At 36.0% G+C, this 23,457-nt stretch overlaps 1 protein-coding gene across 1 annotated transcript in view; it reads left to right on the top strand.

The window, feature by feature from the left end:
* The first annotated feature begins 6,785 nt into the window (after positions 1-6,785).
* LOC308668714 (schwannomin-interacting protein 1) overlaps positions 6,786-23,457 on the top strand; it is a 337,391-nt gene continuing 320,719 nt past the window's right edge. The window contains exons 1-2 of the mRNA XM_081328785.1: positions 6,786-6,872; positions 12,385-12,535. Coding sequence (XP_081184911.1) covers positions 6,799-6,872; positions 12,385-12,535 — 225 coding nt within the window. The 5' untranslated portion in view covers positions 6,786-6,798. The remainder of the gene's footprint in view (positions 6,873-12,384; positions 12,536-23,457) is intronic.

Below are 23,457 nucleotides of genomic sequence, written 5' to 3'. Positions count from 1 at the left end.
ACAACATTCCTCCAGGCCTTCCTGTCCTCTACCATCTTCTGGAGTCCATTTAAGCTCACGCCTACTGCTTCAGTGACTCCATCCAGCCACCTCATTCTCTGTCGTCCCCTTCTTCTATTGCCCTCAATCTTTCCCAGCATTAGGCTCTTCTACAGTGAGTCCTTCCTTCTGATTAGGTGGCCAAAGTATTTGAGTTTCAACTTCAGGATCTGGCCTTCTAAAGAGCAGTCAGGGTTGATCTCCTCTAGGACTGACCAGTTTGATCGCCTTGCAGTCCAAGGGACTCGCAGGAGTCTTCTCCAGCACCATAGTTCAAAGGCCTCAATTCTTTGGTGCTCAGCCTTTTTTATGGTCCAGCTTTCACTGCCATACATTGCAACTGGGAAGACTATAGCCTTGACTATACGCACTTTTGTTGACAGGGTGATGTCTCTGCTTTTTAGCTCTTTCTTTTGTAGTGCACCAAATACCAAAGAAAGTACAAATATCAGGACATTTTCACATCAAAATGCATTGAGTACCAAATTCAACAAGTTTTGAACACATCAAATACAAGGTACCACTGTATGTATGTATGTATGTGTATATATATATATATATTGCTAACAAAGAATTAAAGGAAGACTGATATGGCCATTTCAAACTCATTTGTTCTCATCAGTCAGCCATACCCATACCCATACCCATGTTTGGGGCAAATACTTAACAAATACTTAACACATATCTCCCTTGCCTCTCAGCTAACAAAGCGAGAAAGAGCCCATGGCTTAGAGGTAAAACAACTTCCTAATGTGCAATCAGCCCAGGTTCGAATCTCAGAAGGGTATGGCTGACTGATGAGAACAAATGAGTTTGAAATGGCCATATCAGTCTCCCTTTAATTCTTTGTTAGCAATAAAAAAAACCACAAATATGAGCTGTCACTGTTGTAACTACAGCCTGCGGATGGCCTTGGGTTAGGCTGAAACAGGCAATAAGATTTGTCCCATGTTTGGGGCCTAGCAAGGTATTCTAAAATACTTAACAAATACTTAACACATATACATATACATACACACACACACACACACACACACACACACACACACACACACACACATATATATATATATATATATATATATATATATATATATATATATATATATATATATATATAGAGAGAGAGAGAGAGAGAGAGAGAGAGAGAGAGAGAGAGAGAGAGAGATGTGGATGAGGAGGAAAATACATATAAAAACCATACAAAACTGAAGACAAGAGAAAGATATTCTATAATATGTATAAAGATAAAAACTATAGTCCTAAAACTGTGGTTAAAGGAAGCACTGAATGTCTAAGATAGAGACAAAACAGCACTTTGGAAAATTAGGAAGAAAAAAAGTTAGAAAATAGATAAAAAATAAATTAGCCAAATATTTAGACTGGCTGTAGCATTTTTGTCCACCTAACAAGACCTTCTCAAGGATCCAAGATAGGCAGATATTTTTGTTTGATGGTGTTAAAGGTGTTGTTGTTACAGAATATAAGCTGTTCCAAGTAAAGCAGTCTTTCACAATTAACTGATGGTGGTTTTGTCAATGCCAATGGTGTTCAAAGGGTGTTCCAGTTGCTTTGGAATTGCCTCCAAAGCATCCATTACTATTAGTACAAATTTTGCTTTCTTTTGCCACAGTCATTCTACTACTATTTGCAGATCTTTGTATTGTGTGATTTTCCCCCCCCACACCAGTTCTTCCTCTTCTATTCTGTTTTCTCCAGATGTTTCTGCAACATCTATTATTTAGACTTCCTTGTCTTTCTTATTGACAATTGTTAAGTCTTGAGTATTATATGGCAGGTGCTTGTTTGTTTGAATTTCTAAAATCCCAGGGCACTTTAGCATCTTCATTTTCCATTACTTTGTCTATTTTCTGGTCCTAACAGTTCTTGCTTTTAGGCAAATGGCATTTCTTGCACAACGTCCAATGCACTATTGTCATGCCATTATTTGTAAGCCTGTGCAATCTTGTTACAGCAGCTAACTAAGTGATCCACTGTTTCTTCAGTGTCTTTGAAGAGGCAGTATTTGGTGTCTGTCGCTGTCTTCTCAGTTCTGACTTTGTATGTATTTGTTCTTAAGGTTTGAACTTCTGCAGCTAGAATTAGTGCCCCTGTCCTTTTCTTCAGCTTTCCTGCTCTTAGCCATTGCCAGGACTTATTGTTATCTGTTTTGCCTGCTATTTTTTTAAAAAAATGTACTGGCCACATCATACTGGCCAAATCTCCAGTCCTTTCGCCGCGACCTCAAAACACTCCTTTTCCACCTGGCTGACCTGGACTGACAGGCATTTTAATTATATTTACAATTTTTAATTTATTTTTAATTTTTAATTTTAATTTATTGCACAGATGATTTTAATTTTATTTGTATCTTAATTTCTGTACTTATTATATGTTTTGTTGTTAGCCGCCCTGAGTCCTTCGGGAGATAGGGCGGGATATAAATCCCATTAATAAATAAATAGATAAATATTTTGCCTTGCCATGTCTGTTTTCTATTCTTCATTTAGTCTTTCTTGTGGACCAGTTTGGTCCTTTCAATACCCAGTAAGCCTTCTTTATTGTTCTCAGATAGTCTTCCAGTGCCCTTTTTCCTTCAACTGTCTGGTGTATTTGAACATTCCACAGCAACCTATTTTTCCATGTTAAGTAGAGTCTGTCAACATCATTGCATTGGTTAATTATTTTTCTGGTCTTCCTATCCAGGGCTTTTAGTTCTGCTTGAGTCCAAACTGGTATTCCATCTGTGTATCTAAATGACTGGAACTTTTCAGGTGTTAATTGCCGTGATGGCATTTCCTCCATTGAGTTTGGATTTTAAGATCTTCACTCGCATGATGTATGTACTTCTAACCCTCTTCTTAACTTCAGTGTGCTTCATGTTGTCATCCTGAGGGATACCCGGGTATTTGTAATGATCTTCTAATCTTCTAATAATCTAGACTCTTAATGTTATTTCCATAGGGCGTTTTATGACCCTATAAAACACACTTTCCAAGCTCATCATAAGTCCAGAACATCATTAAAGGAATGATTGTAATTCGAGAACTACCTATAACCACTTCCCTTCCTTGCCAGTGGAAATATACTAATAAATGAAATAACTGCACTTTTGTTTCTTGCTTGTTGGTTCTTGCTTGGGACAGTACTTTACTCTCCACTGCCATAATAATGAATTGCTTTCTTTGCACCTTCTCTTGTTTCTTTGTGTCTTCTTTTTGAAAATAACATGCGAAACAAAGTACTTATATAGCAATGCCCCCTCCGCCCATTATGAAATAATGCAGCCTTTGCCACAGAATTCTTGTTAATGGCCTTACTAAACTGTGGAATTTGGAGTCTGAAGAGCCGACATCTGGAGAGTAACAATTTCGATCTAACTATCCTAATGCCAATTATATTTTCTTTCATTCAACAGGTGAAATAGTTTATATTTTCCAAATATATTTTATATTTCTTTGATATTTTATGTTTACTGATTACTCCCTATGAACTGCTCTATTCTGTACTCATTATTACATGTCATCTTTTTATTCTGTGGCATACTGCCTAGTTTTCAGGGGGGGAAAACCCTATGCTTTAAATCAGACACGTCAAACTCGCGATGTCATGTGATGTTGCGCAACATATTGGGATGGTTTTGCCAATGGCCGCAATGGGGTGGGTGTGGCTTCCGCATGATGCATCCGGCCCATGGGCCGGCAGTTTGACACCTCTGCTTTAAATAAATGAATGAGTATAAAGTCATGGGAATGTAACTCTAATGGTATTCAAACTAGGTATAGATGGGCTGAATTGTATCAAAGAAACGTGGTTCAAACCTATTATGTTAAAACTATGTCTAAGTAGCTTTGATAAAATGGTAATAACCTTTTGAACCATTCAACTACCACATCCTAATATTACTCCTTATCTGAATACTGTAGATTTACCAATATTTCCATCAATATTGTATACACATCCACAAGAGAGAGTAAAATTCTTGCACTCCAAAAAGCAAACTTGCATTTTCAAACTTCAGTTTCTTCCAACTATTAATATCCATTCACAAGAGTCAAGGTGGAAATAAAGAGCACTGCATTATAACATTGTAACACATTTATGTAGATGTCATAATTCATGAATTTCAACAGAAGTTTGGATCACTTCCAGTTTAATTTTCTGAAGTCAAAGTTTGCAGCTGATAACTTCCAGCATAATGTGTTAGATGCATCTCCTAAAGCTGTGAATTGGAGTAACAACATTTTGGCTATACTTTTTCATCAGAAAGCATCATTTAAGGGGTTTAAGGTCTGAGGGCAAAACATCAGAGTCACTTTATGTGGACACAGCAACATAGCTAGCTTCATAAATTTTGTTGCAGAGAGCAATAATCAATACTTCATGTTTAATGATGCAAAACTGAAATTAGTATAGATTTTATGCCTTCTGCTCTTCCAAATTATACAAACTTTAGTAGCACTTTCTGTAGTTGCTCTATTACCATTTTCCATAAAAAACAAGCCAATAATATTTAAATGAATGATTGAATGGCACCTAAAATGTTAGAGACTACTTTTTTAAAAAGAAAAAAACTTTTTGTTAAGTATTTAGCCTTAGGTTTATATAAAATAATGTCAAACACATAAACAAAATGATTTATGGGAGTCTTGCAAGTTTTGTTACCCTTAGCCACATAAAAAGGCAATTGTAAATTGTTTCCACATTCTAAATTACCTTATGTTGCTTTGGGACATACTGAAAACAAAATTGACCCCTAGAGTGCTTTGGAAAATAGAAAGCGCTACTTTTAGATTCAAGCATCCTATTGGAAGATTTTTTTTCAGGAAAATGTGGGGAGTTATTTCAGTTTACACATGCCAGAAAAAAGGAGGGATAGATTTTTGAAGAAGGTTGGAATGAAAGATGAATGCGATGACAGGATTTTTTTTCAAGTTGCTGTTAAATGGATTGAGAATGCTATGTGTTTAAAATATAACATTTCAATTGTTTTACTGCAAAATGAGAATGGGCATGAGTTCAGAAAATAAGAAAAAGTTGGAAAAAATTCTACACATTCTGACTGACCTACACAAAAGTTATTGTTATAATACTGATCAGCTCTCTGGAGCAATTGTAGAACAAAAATGGGATTATTAATACATCTGTAGTGGACTGCAATGTTATTGCCGTTTTTTAAAATATTGAGTAAGAGAACTAAAATATGCTAAAATACTGAGGACTTATTTTCATAATTATTTTTGGGAAGAAAGTTTCAAAGTTTAATAAAATGTTTGAAAGAATAGTGTCCTTCAACCCTCTCTATTAGTTTTGTATTCAAATATTATACAAAATACTAACCCAGATGGCTAGAGTCTTTCCATCTATCTGAAAATAATGGTTATAAGTTCAAGCTAATGTAATCAATTGGAGAGTAATATTTACTAAATTAAGCTAATATTTTAATATCTGCTGTTTGTTTCTCTGCAGGAAGAACTCAAAAGACTACAGCATACCTTGGAGCAAGTTAGTGATGGAAAATATTTACTTGAAAAGTAAGTACATTTTTAGATTTCCATATTAAAGTCCTGCACAAGTTTTAATTAACTTTTGCTTAGATTAAGGAAAAGTTTAATCAACTACAGTCCAAATAAGTGTCAACATCTAATTTGTAGAATAAGATAGAATTTCATTTAATTTTATGTAAGTTTAATTTCTAGTCCAACCCCCTTGAGCTGAAGAAGACCTCCAAGGTCACTTTCAGCTCTATTCGGATTCTGATGTAAACTTACTTCCTTGATGTCACATGTTTACTCCCATGCAAAACAAAAACTGTAAATCCCTCCATCAGTGAATGAATGAATGAATGAATGAATGAATGAATGAATGAATGAATCAATCAATCAATCAATCAATCAATCAATCAATCAATCAATCAATCAATCTACTTGTCTATGACAGAAGTGTATAGTGTAGAATAGATCCCTGTCCCAATGCAATTTAAAAAAAGAAAATGAGGGCTTGTGGGGAAGAGGAGAACCATTTGTGGCTATTTCAATAATACCAATAAGGAACAAAAAAGCTGATTGTGCCAGTGGCTTCAGGGGAAAAGAGGTCTTAGGGAAGGATTTGTTGAATTTTAAGGGGAAAGGTATCCTGCATAGCATAAGGGAAAATAAAAATGAAAAGGTTGTGTGTGTGTTTTTTTTAAGGAATTGGAGATCTTTAGATGATGGTAAATCATAAACCAAATATTGGTAATAGATAAACAGACAAATATAAAAAGCCTGAAAACTGTGAGAAAGTGCAAAGCTTTCGTGATAGAGACAACTAGATTAGGGAACAGGGAGCCAAAGTAAGGATTTAGGAACATCACCAGTTTGGAAGAAATTCACAAATTAAATTAAGGGTGCCCTATTGCTAGAGGCCTTTATATAGTCCCCAGAATCCCTAGAGCACTGTTTGCTAAGAATGTCACTTTAATGGCAGTGCTGCAGGCACTTCATATACAGACATCATCAGTTTAGCAATCATATGTTATACATAGTCCAAGCCATCCTCATTAAAGCAGTAGAGTTAAATTAGTCAAAACAAAGGTCCATGTCACTGGAAGATTGGCAAATTAGTTTGCTCTTATTTGTGATTTTGGGGGAAGACTAATATTTTGTGTTGAGGAAAGCTATTTTAAAGTAAGCAGGTTCAGCATGTTTTGTTTCAAAGTGGATAAGAATGAATAGATTATACTGAAGAACTTCTTTTCTTAACAGCCATCAGCTTGCTATGGACATGGACATGGAGAATAATATTGAGAAATATCATATCAATTTACAGCCCTTGGAATCAAAAGTGAAAGTGTAAGTGACCTAAAATAATTTGACAATTACAATATTACTTGACTTCAGGGGATCTTGTTGGCCTGGCCAATTGACTTCAGGGTATCCGTGCCTTCGTTGTTATTTAACTATAAGGTAAACAAAAAAAAATGGCAAGGAGAGCAGATCAGGGCCCATTCAGATTCCATAAACTAACAGTTCTGCATGATAATACAATGTGGAATTTAGGAAGATATTTTAGTGTGGCTCATTGATTTCGGAACAAAGAAAAAATGCTGAAAGAGTCAGGATGGGCTTGCCTAAGACGTAGCAATATGACATAGCCCTTGTCTTGCATTTTAATCACAGGGATGCTGATCATATAATATCAAAATATTTTTGTGATGTAGCCGTACACAAAAGATAAACTGTGAAGGAAAGAAAATCTTTTCATTTTTTTGACATTGTGGAGTTAGTTTACAAATTACATTTAACATAAGATTTTGGAACAGAATGAGAATGAAACCCAATATCCAAGGAGCAGAATACAGGATTTCCCTCTCTTCGATTTCCACCATACCTCAATCCCTCCAGATCTTTTCTGAGGCATGTCTCAATACCTTTCAGCTGAGTTGGAGAGGGGCCAAAGGATAATCACATCAGTCTGTTGCAGAAAAACAACAACATATCATTGGTGCAGTTTTCAGAGAGTTAGGAGCAGCTGTGGCTTCTTTGAAAATGTTCTCTCGATTGCAACAAGTATGTTGTCATACAGAAAACTAGTATGTACCTGACCATTTCTACCTTCTTCTTGTTTTGATTTCATTTGGTCTTGCTTTAGGGCAATAGGTAAAAGCAGATATAAATAAATCCTTTGACAACTTCACAACCAAATATAGGTATCATATGCTTCCACCACTTCCATGGAATTTATTTGCTTGTTTCGATATATTTTAGTCTTTATAATACTTTTGGTTATGGGTTTTTGTGTGTGTCTGAAAGTCAGTTATGTCACTGAAAATAAGAACTTCTGTAAGTCCTGGGATTTTTGTGATGGGAAAGCAAGTTATTAGCTTTTAAAAATTATGATCATCAGCAATTCAAACACTGTTCCAGAGATATATGGGCTAATATAATAATAATAATAATAATAATAATAATAATAATAATAATAATAATAATAATAATAATAATAATAATAATAATATCGCAGTCATAGAGAACTGAAGCATACAGTTAATTGATATCGCGGTACCAGGAGATGCCAGAGTTGATGAAAAAGAACTGGAAAAAATTACGAAATACTGCAACCTGGCCATCGAAATTACGCGATTATGGATGAAACGTGTAACAGTGATACCCATTGTCATCGTGGCACTGGGAACTATGTCCAAAAACTTTGCAAAATACATCAGCTTCCTGCAATAACTCCAGCAAAGCTACAAAAAACTGCGCTACTCAGAACATCTTAAGGAGATACCTGGTTGATACCTAGGATGCTGGCAGCAACCCGTGTCAACCATTAGTGCCAGTCAGTTTGAATGTTCAGTTGACTGAGGTTCATTTTTAATGAATAAAATAATAATAATAATAATAATAATAATAATAATAATAATAATAATAATAATAATAATAATAATAATAATAATAATAGAATTGGAAGGGATCTTGGAGATTTCTAGTCCAACCCCCTGCTCAGGCAGGAAACCCTATAATATTTCAGACAAACTTCTTAAAAACTTCCAGTGTTGGAGCATTCACAGCTTCTGGAGGCAGGTTGTTCCACTGATTAATTGTTCTAACTTTCAGGAGGTTTTTCTTAGTTCTAGGTTGCTTCTCTCTTGCCCTCAGGTGCTTTGGAGAATAGCTTGACTCCCTCTTCTTTGTGGCAACCCCTTAGATCAGGGTGTCAAACTGCCGGCCTGCGGGCCAGATGCTTCATGCTGAAACTGTGCCCACCCCATTGCTGACAATGGAAAAAAAGTTGTGAGTTTGACACCCCTGCCTTAGATATTGAAACACTGTTATCATGTCACCCCTTGTCCTTCTCTTCATTAAACTAGACATACCCAATTCCAGTAACTGTTCTTTATATGTTTTAGCCTCCAGTCCCCTGATCATCTATGTTGCTCTTCTCTGTATTCTTTCTAGAGCACTGGTGTCAAACTTGCCACGTCACGTGACGTGTTGTGACTTTTTTTGCATTGCCGGTACTGGGGTGGGCACAGCCTCCATATGATGCAACTGGCCTGTGAGCTGGCAGTTTGACACCCCTGTTCTAGAGTATCGGCATCTTTTTTCTATCATGGTGATTTCTTTGTGTGTGTGTGTGTGTGTGTGTGTGTGTGTGTGACACTGAAAAGAGCTATTGGTTCTGGCAATCACAGACTGTCTACAAAAAGAATCTTTTTGCAATTTTTTTACGATTAATTGCTCTATCCATTTTTTATCCTTTATTTGCAATGAAGAAGAAGCAGAGAAACGGCACAAGAATTTAAGGAACTGCATTAGAATATCATAAGGCTATTTTCTGGAAGTTCTCTTCAGACAAGTATTCAGTTGTAATGTTAAGAGCAATGTTTTGTATTAACTACTATACTTCGCAGGAAGCTATTCAAAATCCAAAGCTTCTTTGATATTACACTGCCATCTGGTGTTTGTAGATATCCCATCTAAACAGTTCAGAATATAATACCTGTTTTTTTAAAAAAAATGAAGCTTCTTTCACAAAACAGCAAAAAGGGTAATAAGAAGACAAGAAAGAATAGAAAACAAATATATTTTTATTTCTATTTTATATAACTGTTTCTGAAGAAATTCTGTCTAAAATCAAAGCAGTTTGTTCTGCAGAGTTTGGGAAGAAAGCAGATTTTTGTCTGACCAAGACTCTAGAAAGGTTTTGGGAGCAACAGTGGTGGTGCACCAACTGAAATATCATACAGATGTTTCTTGTTGAAAAGTTTATGAATCCACATTATTTTGTGGAAGATAAAAGTATCAATGGCTCCTAGTTATGATGCATACATGAACGTTGAATGAAAAGTAATGCCCTTAGGATTATAGCTTGCAAAGACATAGCAGTATGGACAAACTAAATGTCAGTGCTGCAAACATTGACATGTTTTTGCACTGACAATATAAGAGCCAGCCTTTTGCTTTAACTGTTTGGTTTTGAATCACTAAAGCGTGGGTGGAATGCAACCCGGATGTTTTGACAAGATAAGGAATAGCTGCTTCAGAAGGGAAGTGAAACTTCGTGTGTTAAATTAATTGGTAAATGTGATTCATGACATGTAAATAAGGGAGGAAAATTCTGTATGATGTGGTGTGTCAAGGGAAGGAGAATTCAGATTCTGGCATCCATCCATGAGTGCCGATGCTCCGTTCTGCTCATTATAGACTTTTTTAGAATAAATAATCAAGCAGTGCTCTTTGATGTGTCTTTTTTATCGGAACCATGACATCAAAAATGTTGACATCTTTAGCATCTGTTCTTTGACTTCAGTTGAAGGAAAGTTGTAGTGAGAAAAGATTCTGTTGCTATTTGTGAAATGAAAGCCTCAAGTAAGTACACTTCATGCAGTCTGTTGTGATTAAACCTTTGTCTGCCAAAGTAAAGAAAATGACCACCAATTTTTTTTAATGATACTGTTCATATGAGTTCTGTCACATAGTCCACAAACAGGGTCAAAAATGGTGAACTACAAAGGAATATGACAACAACCAATAAGTTCCATATGAGAAAGTTTGATCAACTGACAATCCACAATTTACTCAAAATGCATTTGAAAGGGACACTGGGTCACATTATTGATATTGTTCAATACTGGTTGATTATGCAGGTTGGATGCCTTTCAAGAATTGAAATTTGCCAATAATTTTTGTCATGCCAAAACAATGAAGGTGAGAAATTTCTACTCAGAATTGTGATAATCAATAAAACATTGGTTCATCTTTATGACCGGGAAACAAAGCCCCACTCCATGGAATATTAACACAATCCCTTGCAATCATCATTGTCTTCATCATCATTATCATCATCATCATCATCATCCAGGCTTCAGCATGAAAACTCATTGTTAATTTTGGGGAATGAAGATGGTGTTATTCACATGGATTTCTTTGAATATGACATCAGTATGAACTCAGTGCTACAAAACTTTAATTCAGAAGCACAAGAAGGACATTTCCCCACTAAGGACCTTGTTAGGTAAAGGTAAAGGTTCCCCTGCACATGCGTGCTAGTCGTTTCCAACTCTAGGGGCCAGTGCTCATCTCCGTTTCAAAGCCAGAGAGCCAGCACTTGTCCGAGGACGTCTCCGTGGTCATGTGACCGGCATGACTAGATGCCAAAGGTGCATGGAATGCTGTTACCTTCCCACCGTAGTGGTCCCTATTTTTCTACTTGCATTTTTACATGCTTTTGAACTGCTAAGTTAGCAGAAGCTGGGGCTAGTAACAGGCACTCACTCTGTTATGCGGCACTCAGGATTCAACCCACCAAACTGCCGACCTTCTGATCGACAAGCTCAGCATTCTAACCCACTGAGCCACCGCATCCCCTAAGGACCATGTTAGACAGAAGGAAAAAGTGAACTTCGCTCTCACCATCTTACCCATCCATTTGAACAGGTGGTAAGGGATGTCAAGACCTGACTAGTGACATAAAGCATAGAGTTTTTTCACAACAACTTTAGGAAGTTTGTCCATCTTGGTCAGAAGTGTATAGCAAACAGTAATGCTTGTGTGGAGAGGTAAATACAGGTAACCAAAGAGCTAATTTCAAGGATTATTTTCTGGTTTCTTTTATTAAAAAATCTCTATAAAGTAAAATTATAGAAATGGAAACATTACATTTCCTTCAAACCACACATCTTTCTTGTTCCACCAAAGGAATATGCCTCTGAAAATGCTACACTCACATTTTGTTTTTCACAAGCATCTGGTAGCCACTGTAGGAATTGAATGCTGAATTAGGTAAGCTTTTACTTTAATCCAGCACATCGGTTTTTTCTATCTGTTCAGGTTAAGATTGTTTCTTTAATGCTTTATCAAAAAAGTGAATGGAAATGTTCATTAAATATCTTATCTGAAGTTAGCTGTAAGTGAATTTAGTACGACTTTTGAGACTTTCTATGTAAGACTGCATATTTAATTTATATGATTAATTTTCCCACTGTGATACACTCTAAGTATATAATTTTAACCCTGGACTTTGATTTTAAAATATATTCATTTATTTAAAATTGTGGAGAGAGTACTTTGCTCCCTCCGCAGGTTCTCCTGATCATTTTACAAGGTAGGCTGATGAACTTTTGCCCCAGAGACTTGTTCTGATAAATTCCTCCTTCACTGGGGGAAACACCACTTAGGAATTATTATTGGATGAAGCTTTTTAGGGAAAAATATGTCTCTAATATAGCATTCAAAAGAGAAATTTTTAAGAAATGTATTTCCCATAGTGTGCAAAATCTTCTTCCAGAATGGGTGTCTAGAGAAATGCAGGAATATAAAATATATGCTCATATTCATCCATCTTTCAAATTTCATATAGCATTCAAAGAGCATGGCGTGAATATCTCCAACGTCAAGATATACAGAGTCAGAACCATTTAGAAAAGCGCAGTCCTTCACCACCTTCCTTGTCATCTGGCAAAATGAGCAGCTCTATCAGTATGAACATCTTTTCGGATGACAGTACACCTGTGAGTACATTTATCCCTTCCAGTTTTAAACTTTTTTAAATGTCCAGTTCAGGCTCACCTCTCACAGTAGCTTTTATATTATGTTTTGGTTATTTCCACCCTTGACTTTTATATTCACACTTTACATTAGTGACTGCGGTCATGCAAAAGCAGAAATCTTGTATATATCAACGCAATATTTCTGCTGTTGAGTCTTCTGATGCATCGTATTCGGGGGGGGGCGGAGGTATAATAGCCCTATTTGTATTGTGACTTTCAACATTTTTACAAACTAGGTCAAATGTTTAAGAAAGTCAATTCACAGAACATGCAATTTGTTTTCTTCAGTGATCAACTGCTCTGTCCATATTTTACTTTCACCATATATCAAAGAAGTAAAACATCTGTTATGGAAATTTAAAAAAAAACAAATATGAATAAAACCTTAAGTAGAAATTGGAACAGAACAGTATGGCATGTCCCTTACTGTGCTTTTCATGTTTAAAACTGTCTGCCCAGATTACAAGATGGCAATCAGCCTGACATAACTATTGTTTTCTTAAAATAGATTGCATTTTTCCCCACAAATGCATTTACAGTATCCCTAAGCAACTGCAATGTCTAAGAATGGTTTGCATGGATAGAACAGAAATCAACTAGACTGATTGGGCCTTGTGAATAGAAGTAGCATTTCATTGATGCTGTTGGATCAACCTATCGAAATGAAGCCTACAATGCATACATACTGTAGGTTACAGACATACATAATGGAGACATACATAATGGAGAAAACTGCTTTCTTTACATTCATGGCCAGATCTGATCCTGAATTTATACTCCAAACTGTCCTAATGATTTTATGCTTGATAAACTTGCTGATGTTTCACTTTTCAGTGACATAGAGATATTTCAGAAGCAAATCACACTACATTAGAAACTAAATGAAATTCATGCATAAATTAGTATTAATAGCACATCAGTTAAAACTATTGTTTTAAAGCAGCGGGGTCAAACTCGCAACATCACGTGACGTGTTGCAACGTATCGTGACTTTTTTCCATTGCCTGCAATAGGGTGGGCGCAGTTTTGCCATGACGCATCCGACCCACAGGCTGGCAGTTTGACACCCCTGTTTTAAAGGATCCTTATATCTATATGTTTTCCCCAAAATTAATTTAATTGCTATGTAATATTGTAAGATGCAAACGTAAACATTAAGCTGATAGGATAATTAAGTCAATGATTGGATCCTCTTAGGAAACAGAAAGTAACGGATATACATTTCATAGGAGATACAGTACCTACTTTTAGTGTGGTCTAGTATTAATTAAAGTATAAAAATATTTTGTGAATGGATTTAGCTGCAGTTGAAACTAGCTGAGTTATTTCATATCTTTTTAGGATCTACTACTTGTGGACGCTAACAGTAATTGAACCTCTCTCCAAAGCATGTTCCTATTTTAGGGATTATTCGGGGTGTTTAAAAAGAGAGAGCAAAACTTTTAACCAGTTCAGAAAGAGGAAAGGAAACAATACTTTTGACTCGATTTGGCTTTGTGACTTTATTGCATTAATAGATTGCATGTCCCATAGATGGTTTTTCAAGAGTCAGCTGAACTTTCTTGTTTTTATTTGAAGATGATCCAATTCTCATCCAAAAAACTTCTTCAGCTCTGACTGGATGGTGGGGAATGGAAGGATTTATATTCCTTGCAGACAGATGGTCATTTGCATTCTTTTAGAGAGTTGTTGAAGCCACTTGGAGGTTTATCTGTGCCCTCAGGGTCACCTGAGTAGTGCAAATGGGTGTGGAGCCTTCCTGGAACTGCTGAAAAGACTATGTTGTAGACTGGAGATAAATAATGTTGTATCCCTCCCCCTCTGTTGAAAGAGGGCTGTTCAATTTTGACATAGATGGCCTCTTTGACCCTTCTTTCAAATCAGCATGGACCTGGATGACTGAGAATCTCCATAGATATTTAGCTATAATAAGTTGCATTGGTTTTCAGCCAATATCTAAAAAAAATTGAGTGTGAAGGCAATATTTCCTGGTCATTCTTATTTGGCATGATGATGTTATGTAGTCACATCTGATGACAATGCATAGTAAACATTCTCTCTCACACACCTACACACAAACGCACATCCAAAATACTCACTCACTCGTTGTGGTTATGTTAATGGAGATATTTCATTTCTTCCTCTGCTACAAGTAAATTACTATCTGGTATTCATCCAGTTTCAGATCAAAGAATTTAGAATTTACTAGATTGTAGAATTTGCCAAGTGTATATTGCTATTTCTGGATTTTTTTTCTGGAAATCCACCATGCCTCCTCTCCTGAGTTACTTATATTCAGAGCTCTAAATCCATCTTAACTTCACATGTGCTGAAACTGGGAGAGAGAATGCAATCTTGTTACACAAAAGCTCTAAGACATATTTGACAAATATCTGGGAACTTCATCTAAGCTGAAATGGGAATGGTAATATATTCACAAAACTGGATGAAATGTAAGCAGGACACTTGTATATGAAATAGTGAGTATGTAATATATTTAATAAGTATCTCATATTTACCTTCCCACAGGAGAGAATATGTTAGCATTGGCCCTACTGCTATGAAGAATAATCTTAACAGTTTATCCATTTTATTTATTTTATTTAATCCCATTTATATCCCGCCCTTCTCCGAAGACTCAGGGCGGCTTACAATCTAAGAAGCACAAATCAATGTGCTTAGCAGTAGCCTTCATTCTATGTATATGCCTGCTTATTAGGGCTTTCGCACCCCCCCCCAAGCGGCATTATTACAAAGTCAGCTTATTGCCCCCAACAGTCTGGGTCCTCATTTTACCTACCTCGGAAGGATGGAAGGCAGAGTCAACCTTGAGCCTGGTGGGATGCGAACCTGCACTAATTGCAGGCAGCTGGTGTTACTTAAGGAGGCATTAGCCCACTGCTCCACCAAGGCTCCATGCTAGTCTCCCTGGTCATGTTAGTTGCATGTGTTGATTCCATCTATAGTTATTAACAGTCTGCTTTGCTTTACTCTTGTTTAATCTTTTAATGGAGTTATGTCTTGTTAATCTCAGTTACTGCCTTTCTCTCATTATTTCTTTAGGTTCAGTATATTACAGAAAGATTAACATTTTTTAAAAAGCGAAATCAATGCTGCTTTTAAAAATGGAATTAATTGGAATGGTGTTGTGTGCATGTATGTATATACATATCACATACACACGCATGTATGTATGTGTGTGTGTGTGTGTGTGTGTATACATGAGATTTCGTCGAAACGTTGCTCTTACACCTTCAATTCTACGTGGGGAAAAAACCCGAATGACCAAAGATCCACATACAAACACCCGCAAAAACCTCAGAAATATATATATATATATATATATATATATATATATATATATATATATATATGAAATTCCACAAGAGGTCACTCTTTTTCCACCATAGAAACAGACAGACTATTAAAATAAAATAATAAATTTCCATTTGGTAAAGGCCTGGCAAATTGTGTATAGGTTGAAAGCAAAGCACGGTTAAACCTGGGAGCCCAGGAATCCCAGGGCAATAAGCTATCCTGGAGTCCAAAACCATATTTTCCAAAGTTCACTTCTACATTTGTTTCCAAGAAAAGAGACCTGCTGGAGTTAAGGAAAACTTTTCACTTTGCCGTACTGATGGTGAAGAAAGTTTCATCTCAGAGCTGTATCATCTAATAGAGTATTACCAGTGACTTTAGCAATATAAAGCATAGTTTTGCACATCATTATCTTACATTTTGCATTGAATTCCTGCATATTATTTTTATGAAGAAAAAGTACAAGTCATTATTAAGACTTCCAAGTTTTCTCCTTGTTCATCCCATACTTTCATACAATCCATACCTACGTCAGACATTAATACAGAATTTGAAACATATCTGAATGCCCTGGTTGATAAATGTATTGTGTGATGTTGATTGCTTGGTGATTCAGGTTTCTTCTAAATAGGGATGGAGTGTCTGTTTGCAGCTTTAGAAATACATTTGCAAAATTTAAATTATTTATGACTAATCATTTTCTAGGCCAGCATTTTTTTAAAAAAATAAAATGCAAATACTTGGAAATTTTCATTATATCAAAGAATATTCTGCACATTTTCCTCTTCTCGAATGTGGAGAATTTGGAGGTACTTGCAGTTCCAGATTTCATACTCTCTAACAATTTTATTGAAGGAAAGCTAGAGTTTTGCTAAATGTCTTTCCAACTTTTCCCTGTTTGTGTAGTGTTGCCTTGAAATTCTACTTCCCCTTTGTCATTTTAAGTCTCTATTTCTTCTGGTTGAATGTAATGGAACAAAACACAAGCAGCAGATTTGCAGTAATAAAAACTACTGTTATGCTGGCCACTCTAGACCAACATTTCAAGTATGATCATGCTGCTCTTTGGCAACTTTATAATGTGCCATATTACAACCTGCATCTCAAAAACAGTTTTTTGGACAGCATGGAAGCCAATTCAAAATCCTGCCTACTCTGTGCAATTGCTTCCATATTTGTTTGCATCCTGACCATAGTGAAGTGGTTTGAATTCACCAAAAAAAAGACCTCTGAAATACCTAATTGTGATGGACTGTAGCAAAACTATAGTTGCCCAGGACAGAAAAGCACATTCCAATAAAGTTCTTGAGACAAAAGGCAACCCAGTCCAGAGCTGGATAGGAAACAGAAGAAAGGAGTTAGGATAGGCACTCCCTAGAATTTCCCAGTATATATCTGTTAGGCTGAGAAGATGTGGCAAGATTCTGTCTATTAGATGTAAGCAAATAAGGAACTGAACTTTGGCTGGATTATTTTATGTCATTCTTGGACTTGTCCCGACAGAAATACTGTATAAGCAAATACATCTCTCCACCTATTTGTGTATTAGTGCATTAGGAAAGCTTTCTGTGTTTGTTATCATTATTAATTTTTTAAAAATGGATTTTATGATTAGTATAAACCAATTCAGCTCGGTGAGATTTGATCCTAGCTTTCTGTGATCTGCTTCTTAACACTCTGTTGTAATGCACTGCTTGTGCCTCTGTGCTATATAACTAATGTAAGTATGCATATTTACAGTTGAGTACCACTGTGGAAAACATCAGCAAAAAGAATGCTTAGTGGTTTGTTTAAAACCTTCAAGCTCACCAGATAGCTTGTTTCCAATCTGGCCCTGGTCACATAATGCCAAATTAAAAAAAGAAATCACATCTCCAATATAGTCAGGGAACAAGTGGATCACCTTTTTCCTTTTACTGCCTTGAAACTGGTGATTTGAGCCATTATTCAGAGTGTTAACTTTTGTGTTAGTCAGCCATATCACCGTTTTCATTTGGGTGATTTTATACTGGATTTTTAAAGGCTGTTAGGAATTCATGAGCTGGGGAGAGCTACTAAAATTGAATTTCCCCCTAGCCAATATGATGGGCCGACAAGTAATCGTTCATTTGCTCAGCGATGCAATATCTAGAGTGATAGGGATGCTCCTTTTGGTGTGCTCTTTGCACAAAAAGAAAAAAAAGAAAGCAAGAGGTGATTTACTGTCTGTTTGAAGGTAAGCAGCTTTGTAGAGAAAAGTTGATCTAACCCCATTCCTGTTGAGAGGCTACAAAAAATACTGTGCTTCTGCTGCTGTTGTTTTTCTCCCACAAACCTCTCCTGCCTGATAAATCATTGATACTCTGATACAGTAGGGAGTTAAAAACATGCTTTGGAGCTTCTACCTACATTCAGAGAAAATTAACATCATCTTTGCTGTATAAGGTAACAACTACTAGCTTTAAACCTGGGGAATTCGTGTCATTGTTGAGAAACTCAGAAAATTCCCCTCATTTTAAATTTTTCTTCTCACCAAGCTCTGTTAAGGCAAAAGGAAAATACAAAAAGTTTCACTTGTTAACTAGGATCACAAATCCTGTGGTAAGTAGGAGTTCTTGTCAACATTTTATTATATATTGATAGGTTTATTCCATAAATTTCCCCAAGTCCTGCTCTGCTGCCTCTTTGTGGTGGGGGTATGTTCCTAGGAGGGGTGAATGAAGAAGGTCAGACATTGTATACCAAGAGTATATATTCCCAGCAGGGATACCCAAGCATGAAGGTCATTCCAGCTGACCAGCTAAAGTAAGCAGAAACCTATCTTGGGCAGTAGCAATATAGGAAGATATCAGAGGCAGATGATCACTTTATTGACAATAACAAAGGCACAGACTCAAACTGTGCAGCAGAAGGCAACGGTAAACCACTCCTGTATTTTTACTGAGAAAACCATATGGATAGAAAATATGAAATGATTGACATATAGTGCCAGATGATGGACCCTTCAGGTCAGATGGCACTCAACCAGCCAGTGAGGGAGAGCTGAGGATTGTTCATTGTTTATGACATGGCTATATTAAAATCTTTGGGATGTATAGTTGCTGACGTTGTCACACAGGAAAAGAAAATCCAAAGCTGCAAAGATAGAATTACAGTACATACATGGAATGTAAGAAGCGTGAACAGAGGAAAGCTCAATTCATAAAATTGAAATGAAACAATTACAAATGGATATCAAGTCAGCATCATTGACTTGAGAACTGGACATTTTCAATCAGATGATCAAACAGTTTATTACTCGGGATATGAAAAACAAAAAAAAATGAGCCACGTTGGTTTTATAGTTAGGAAAAGTATAGCAAGAACAGTATTTGGCTACAATGCAAACTATGACCAAATAATATCATAAGACAGAGTAGAATACAGAAAACAGAGTTGGAAAGGGCCTTGGAGGTCTTCTAGTCCAATCCCCAGCTTAAGCAAGAGACCCTATACCATTCTGGCAAATAGCTGTCCAAACCCAGTAATGGAACACACAGAACTTTTGTAGGAAACTGTTTCACTGGTTAATTGTTCTCTAGTTGTCAGGAAATTTCTCCATAGCTCTAGGCTAGATATCTTCTTAATAGGTTTTCATCTGTCACTTCTTGTCTTGCCCGCAGGTGCTTTGGAGAATAGGTTGGCCTCCTCTTCTCTGTAAAAGCCTCTCAAATATTGAAAGACTTACGGTAGTCCTTTTCTTCATAATCAAGTTCAATTTGAAATAAAGTGAACTTGTAAACAAGATGTGCTACTTGCGTTTGGAGATTGGATTCTCAATGTGGGAGTGATAAAAGAGAAAATATAGTTGGATTGTATGGCCTAGGAAACCATAATGAAACTGCAAAACTGTACTATAGAAATGTTAAGATCCAAAATACCTGAAGAGTTTTTCCTACTTACTAGAACCTCTGATACTAAAAGATTAAATTAAATCAGCAATCTGGTAATTACCTAATTGGGAGGCTACAGGATCTGTTGGATTATCAACACATATTGTATATGGCATGCAACAGAAGAAGAAGCAATAAAGATTATAACTAAGCTATGCCAGCAAAACTGCAGAATGACATAGTGACCAACAGATTGGAAGAGGTTATCTACATTTCAATATCAAAAAAGGAGACTTAATAGAGTGTGCACACTATGTACAATATCTTTACTTTCACAGCTAGCAAAAACGCTTAGGATCATTCAATGCAATTAGCACTTTAGATGGCTCCACTTTATTTTTTGTAATATAACCACCCTTGATATTCCACTTAAAAACCAAATATAACCCTTGGGCCAACAATGATGCACACCTTAACATGGAGATAATTCCTGTTTGCTTTGTAAGCTATATTTGGGTATTTAAAAGAAACAAAAGAGTATTCCTGTCAAAAATTATGACAACTCATATCAGCATTTGCAAAATAATATGAAAAAAGAGGAATATTCCCTTTATGTATCTTGATTACTGCATGCTATACAAAATATTTTGGGTTAAGAATTTGTAAAATTAAGGATAATTGTTTTTGTAAGGATAATCAGAAAGTAGACAGATTTCATTTAAATTTCATGATGTTGAATAGGCATGCCTGTTTATATGGAATAATCATTCTTTGTGTTTGCCATGGCTTCAGATTTGATTTGATTTGTCATGCTATGGAAAAGCAACAAAGCATAGCTTTTCTTTGTTAAAACTGAACAGTAGATTAGATTGCTAGTAGATTATGGCACTTCAGACCAGGCTGAAATGTGACAGGTTGATAAAACATGTAGACAATCTAGTGTATTGCTGTTGCTGTTGGTCACAGATAAAATACTTTCTATAGAAAAATATGTTGACAGATATATTTTCCTGGATTTCATAAAGGTATATGTTTGAACGTATTACAGCAATAAATTGGGTGCTCTTAACACTGAGCCTGTTGATCAGAAGGTCAGCAGTTTGGCGGGTCGAATCCCGAGTGCTGCGTAACAGAGTGAGCGCCCGTTACTCGTCCCAGCTTCTGCCAACCTAGCAGTTCAAAAGCACGTAAAAGGCAAGTAGAAAAATAGGGACCACTACGGTGGGAAGGTAACAGCGTTCCATGCGCCTTTGGCGTCCAGTCATGCCGGCCACATGACCACGGAGATGTCCTCGGACAAGTGCTGGCTCTTCGGCTTTGAAACGGAGATGAGCACCGGCCCCTAGAGTTAGAAACGACTAGCACACATGTGCGGGGGAACCTTTACCTTTACCTTTAATGTGTCTTATAAAGCTGTAAATTTGGAATACAGCAAAACTTCCAAATGGGAATTTTTAGATCCTTTCAGTACCATGGATAGTACCAGCAGTTTTATATGGGAAGATGACCTTTACAAACACTTTGGTGCTGTAATATTTCATTATTTAAAAACTTTGTTCACAGAGTGTATATAATTTAGAATCAGATGCTTATCCACACAATTTATAATAATCAACAGAATGTTTGTGGCTTTTGGTGAATCTTCCTTGAATCTGCTTTGTTTGCTATTTTCAGTACAATTTTTTGGTGTACAACATAATTGCAAATAATTTACAAAATATAATATTTCCATAATAAGATGATTAGTATAACCAGATTGAAAAACTAGTGGCCATTTAATTAAATAGGTCACATGATTGATCATTCTTTGAGGTGTTGCAGGATACAGTGGTTTTTTTTAAAAAAAAAGTCATCTCAGTAATTCTGTATTTCTTGTCCTTCCAAGTTTAGTGCCTTTATATACTAACTGGGTTGGCTATTTTCATTCTACTACTTCTTGGATTTTACTTTTGTATACATTAAATTAAAAAGATGGCATTTTTGTGTGATCTGCCACATTTCATAGATTATTTAGACGATCAACTTTTGTCAATATTTTGGTATTTCAGGGTCTTCCAATATTCTGCTAACCTGGTATTAAATGCTTGTCCTGGCTCTCCTGTGCACATGTTATTGATAAGATAATTAGGTGGCCATTGAAGACTGGCTCCCTTCCAATCACATCCTTATAAAATAAGTTGCATGATTTTTCATCATTTTGATATGGGAAGCATGAAAAAACTATAGCTACATGCTAAATTAAATTAAATTAAATTAAAATATATATTCCCTGTATATAATCCAGTCAGTTTGTTTTATTCTGCCCCCCCCCCCAAAGCATTAAGTGCAGTTCTGGCCATAAAAAAAATAATTATCCCAGTCTTAAACCATCTTTCACATATTTTGATTTGGTGACAAACTCTCCCATGCAGCACAGAATATGTAGCACTATGGGCAAAAATCTCTTGCCCAAAGATTACTGGAAATGGGATTTGCTATTTGAAGCTGAATTTCTGACATTAAGTTTATGCATTGAATTTATCTTCCTTTCACAGACAGGAGGAGATAAAATTTAATACAATACTGGAGAGCCAGCTGTCTTGTTAGTAGGTTTTTCATGTTATCAGGAGATAACTGAACTATTTGGAATTTATTTCACTTCTGGACCCTTTGAGATGCAGAAAAGAATTGTAGTTGGGGTGGGGAGGTGAAGTCTGCAAGAAAATAGCATATCATGATGTCTCTTATGGACCCTTCCTAATTGTATTCACATATCCCAAACTCTTTTGACTTCATGGTCTGTGTACAAATGAAGGTGAAGAAACTGAATTCAGTTTCACACATAAAACTGACAGACACTGGTTGACCAATCGAGTTGTTGAAGCAGAGTTTTAAAGGTAGAAGAAGTCTTGGGCAAGATAGTTATTAGTGAGTGCATGTAAATGAGTTTAGACTTTCCTTTTCAATACTAGAACTTATATTAATCCCTGGGAATTTCCAATTTGTTTCAATTTTACATTTTTATATGCTGAATAAAGTATGAATTAACAACTGCATATTTTAAATGATTCATCACAGCTGGAATAGAAGATCTTATTCATAGAATCACCTGCTTTCTGAGGTTTATGTGTGGTTTGCAGATATGTAGTATAATTATGGCTAATATTTCTATATTATTAATTACTCTAACATCCACTTTATACAATACCTGACCACAGGATTTACATACATGATATTTCCATAAGTAGATACATCATCACTAAGCATAATAACAAATAGGTTTGCAACAAAACTGCCCTCCCCCCATATGAATTTAGGATAAATGGAAATAGAAAAACTTTGAGAACCTGATGTGATAAATAGTATCATGGAATGTGAGGCCATGTGAAAAAGAGTAGCCAAAGATAGGACACTGGTTTAGGTTTCTTGCACATAGTGGTCTTCTGAAAGATAGCATGCCACCTAGGAATAGTCCCAAACACAATAAGAATATACAGAAAAATGCTATTTCATATCAGCTTTCATATCCTGGATTCATAACTAAAGTAATAATAATCTGGTAGGATTATTTTAATCATTTAATCAGGATTGAATTTTAATCATGCCTTTTATTTAATGCAGCTTTGTTTTTTGATTCCTCATTGAACTTTTTCAAAGTTCAGCAAGTCAAAGGCTTCAAAATGTTACTGAGCTTATCCTTGATCTGTGGTGTATTGATTGTTTGCTTTTTTATGA

The sequence above is a fragment of the Vipera berus genome (assembly GCF_964194415.1).
Source record: "Vipera berus genome assembly, chromosome: 5".
Classification (NCBI taxonomy): domain Eukaryota; kingdom Metazoa; phylum Chordata; class Lepidosauria; order Squamata; family Viperidae; genus Vipera; species Vipera berus.
The sequence above is the reverse complement of the archived record's forward strand: the minus strand, read 5'-3'. Positions and strand labels throughout refer to the sequence as shown.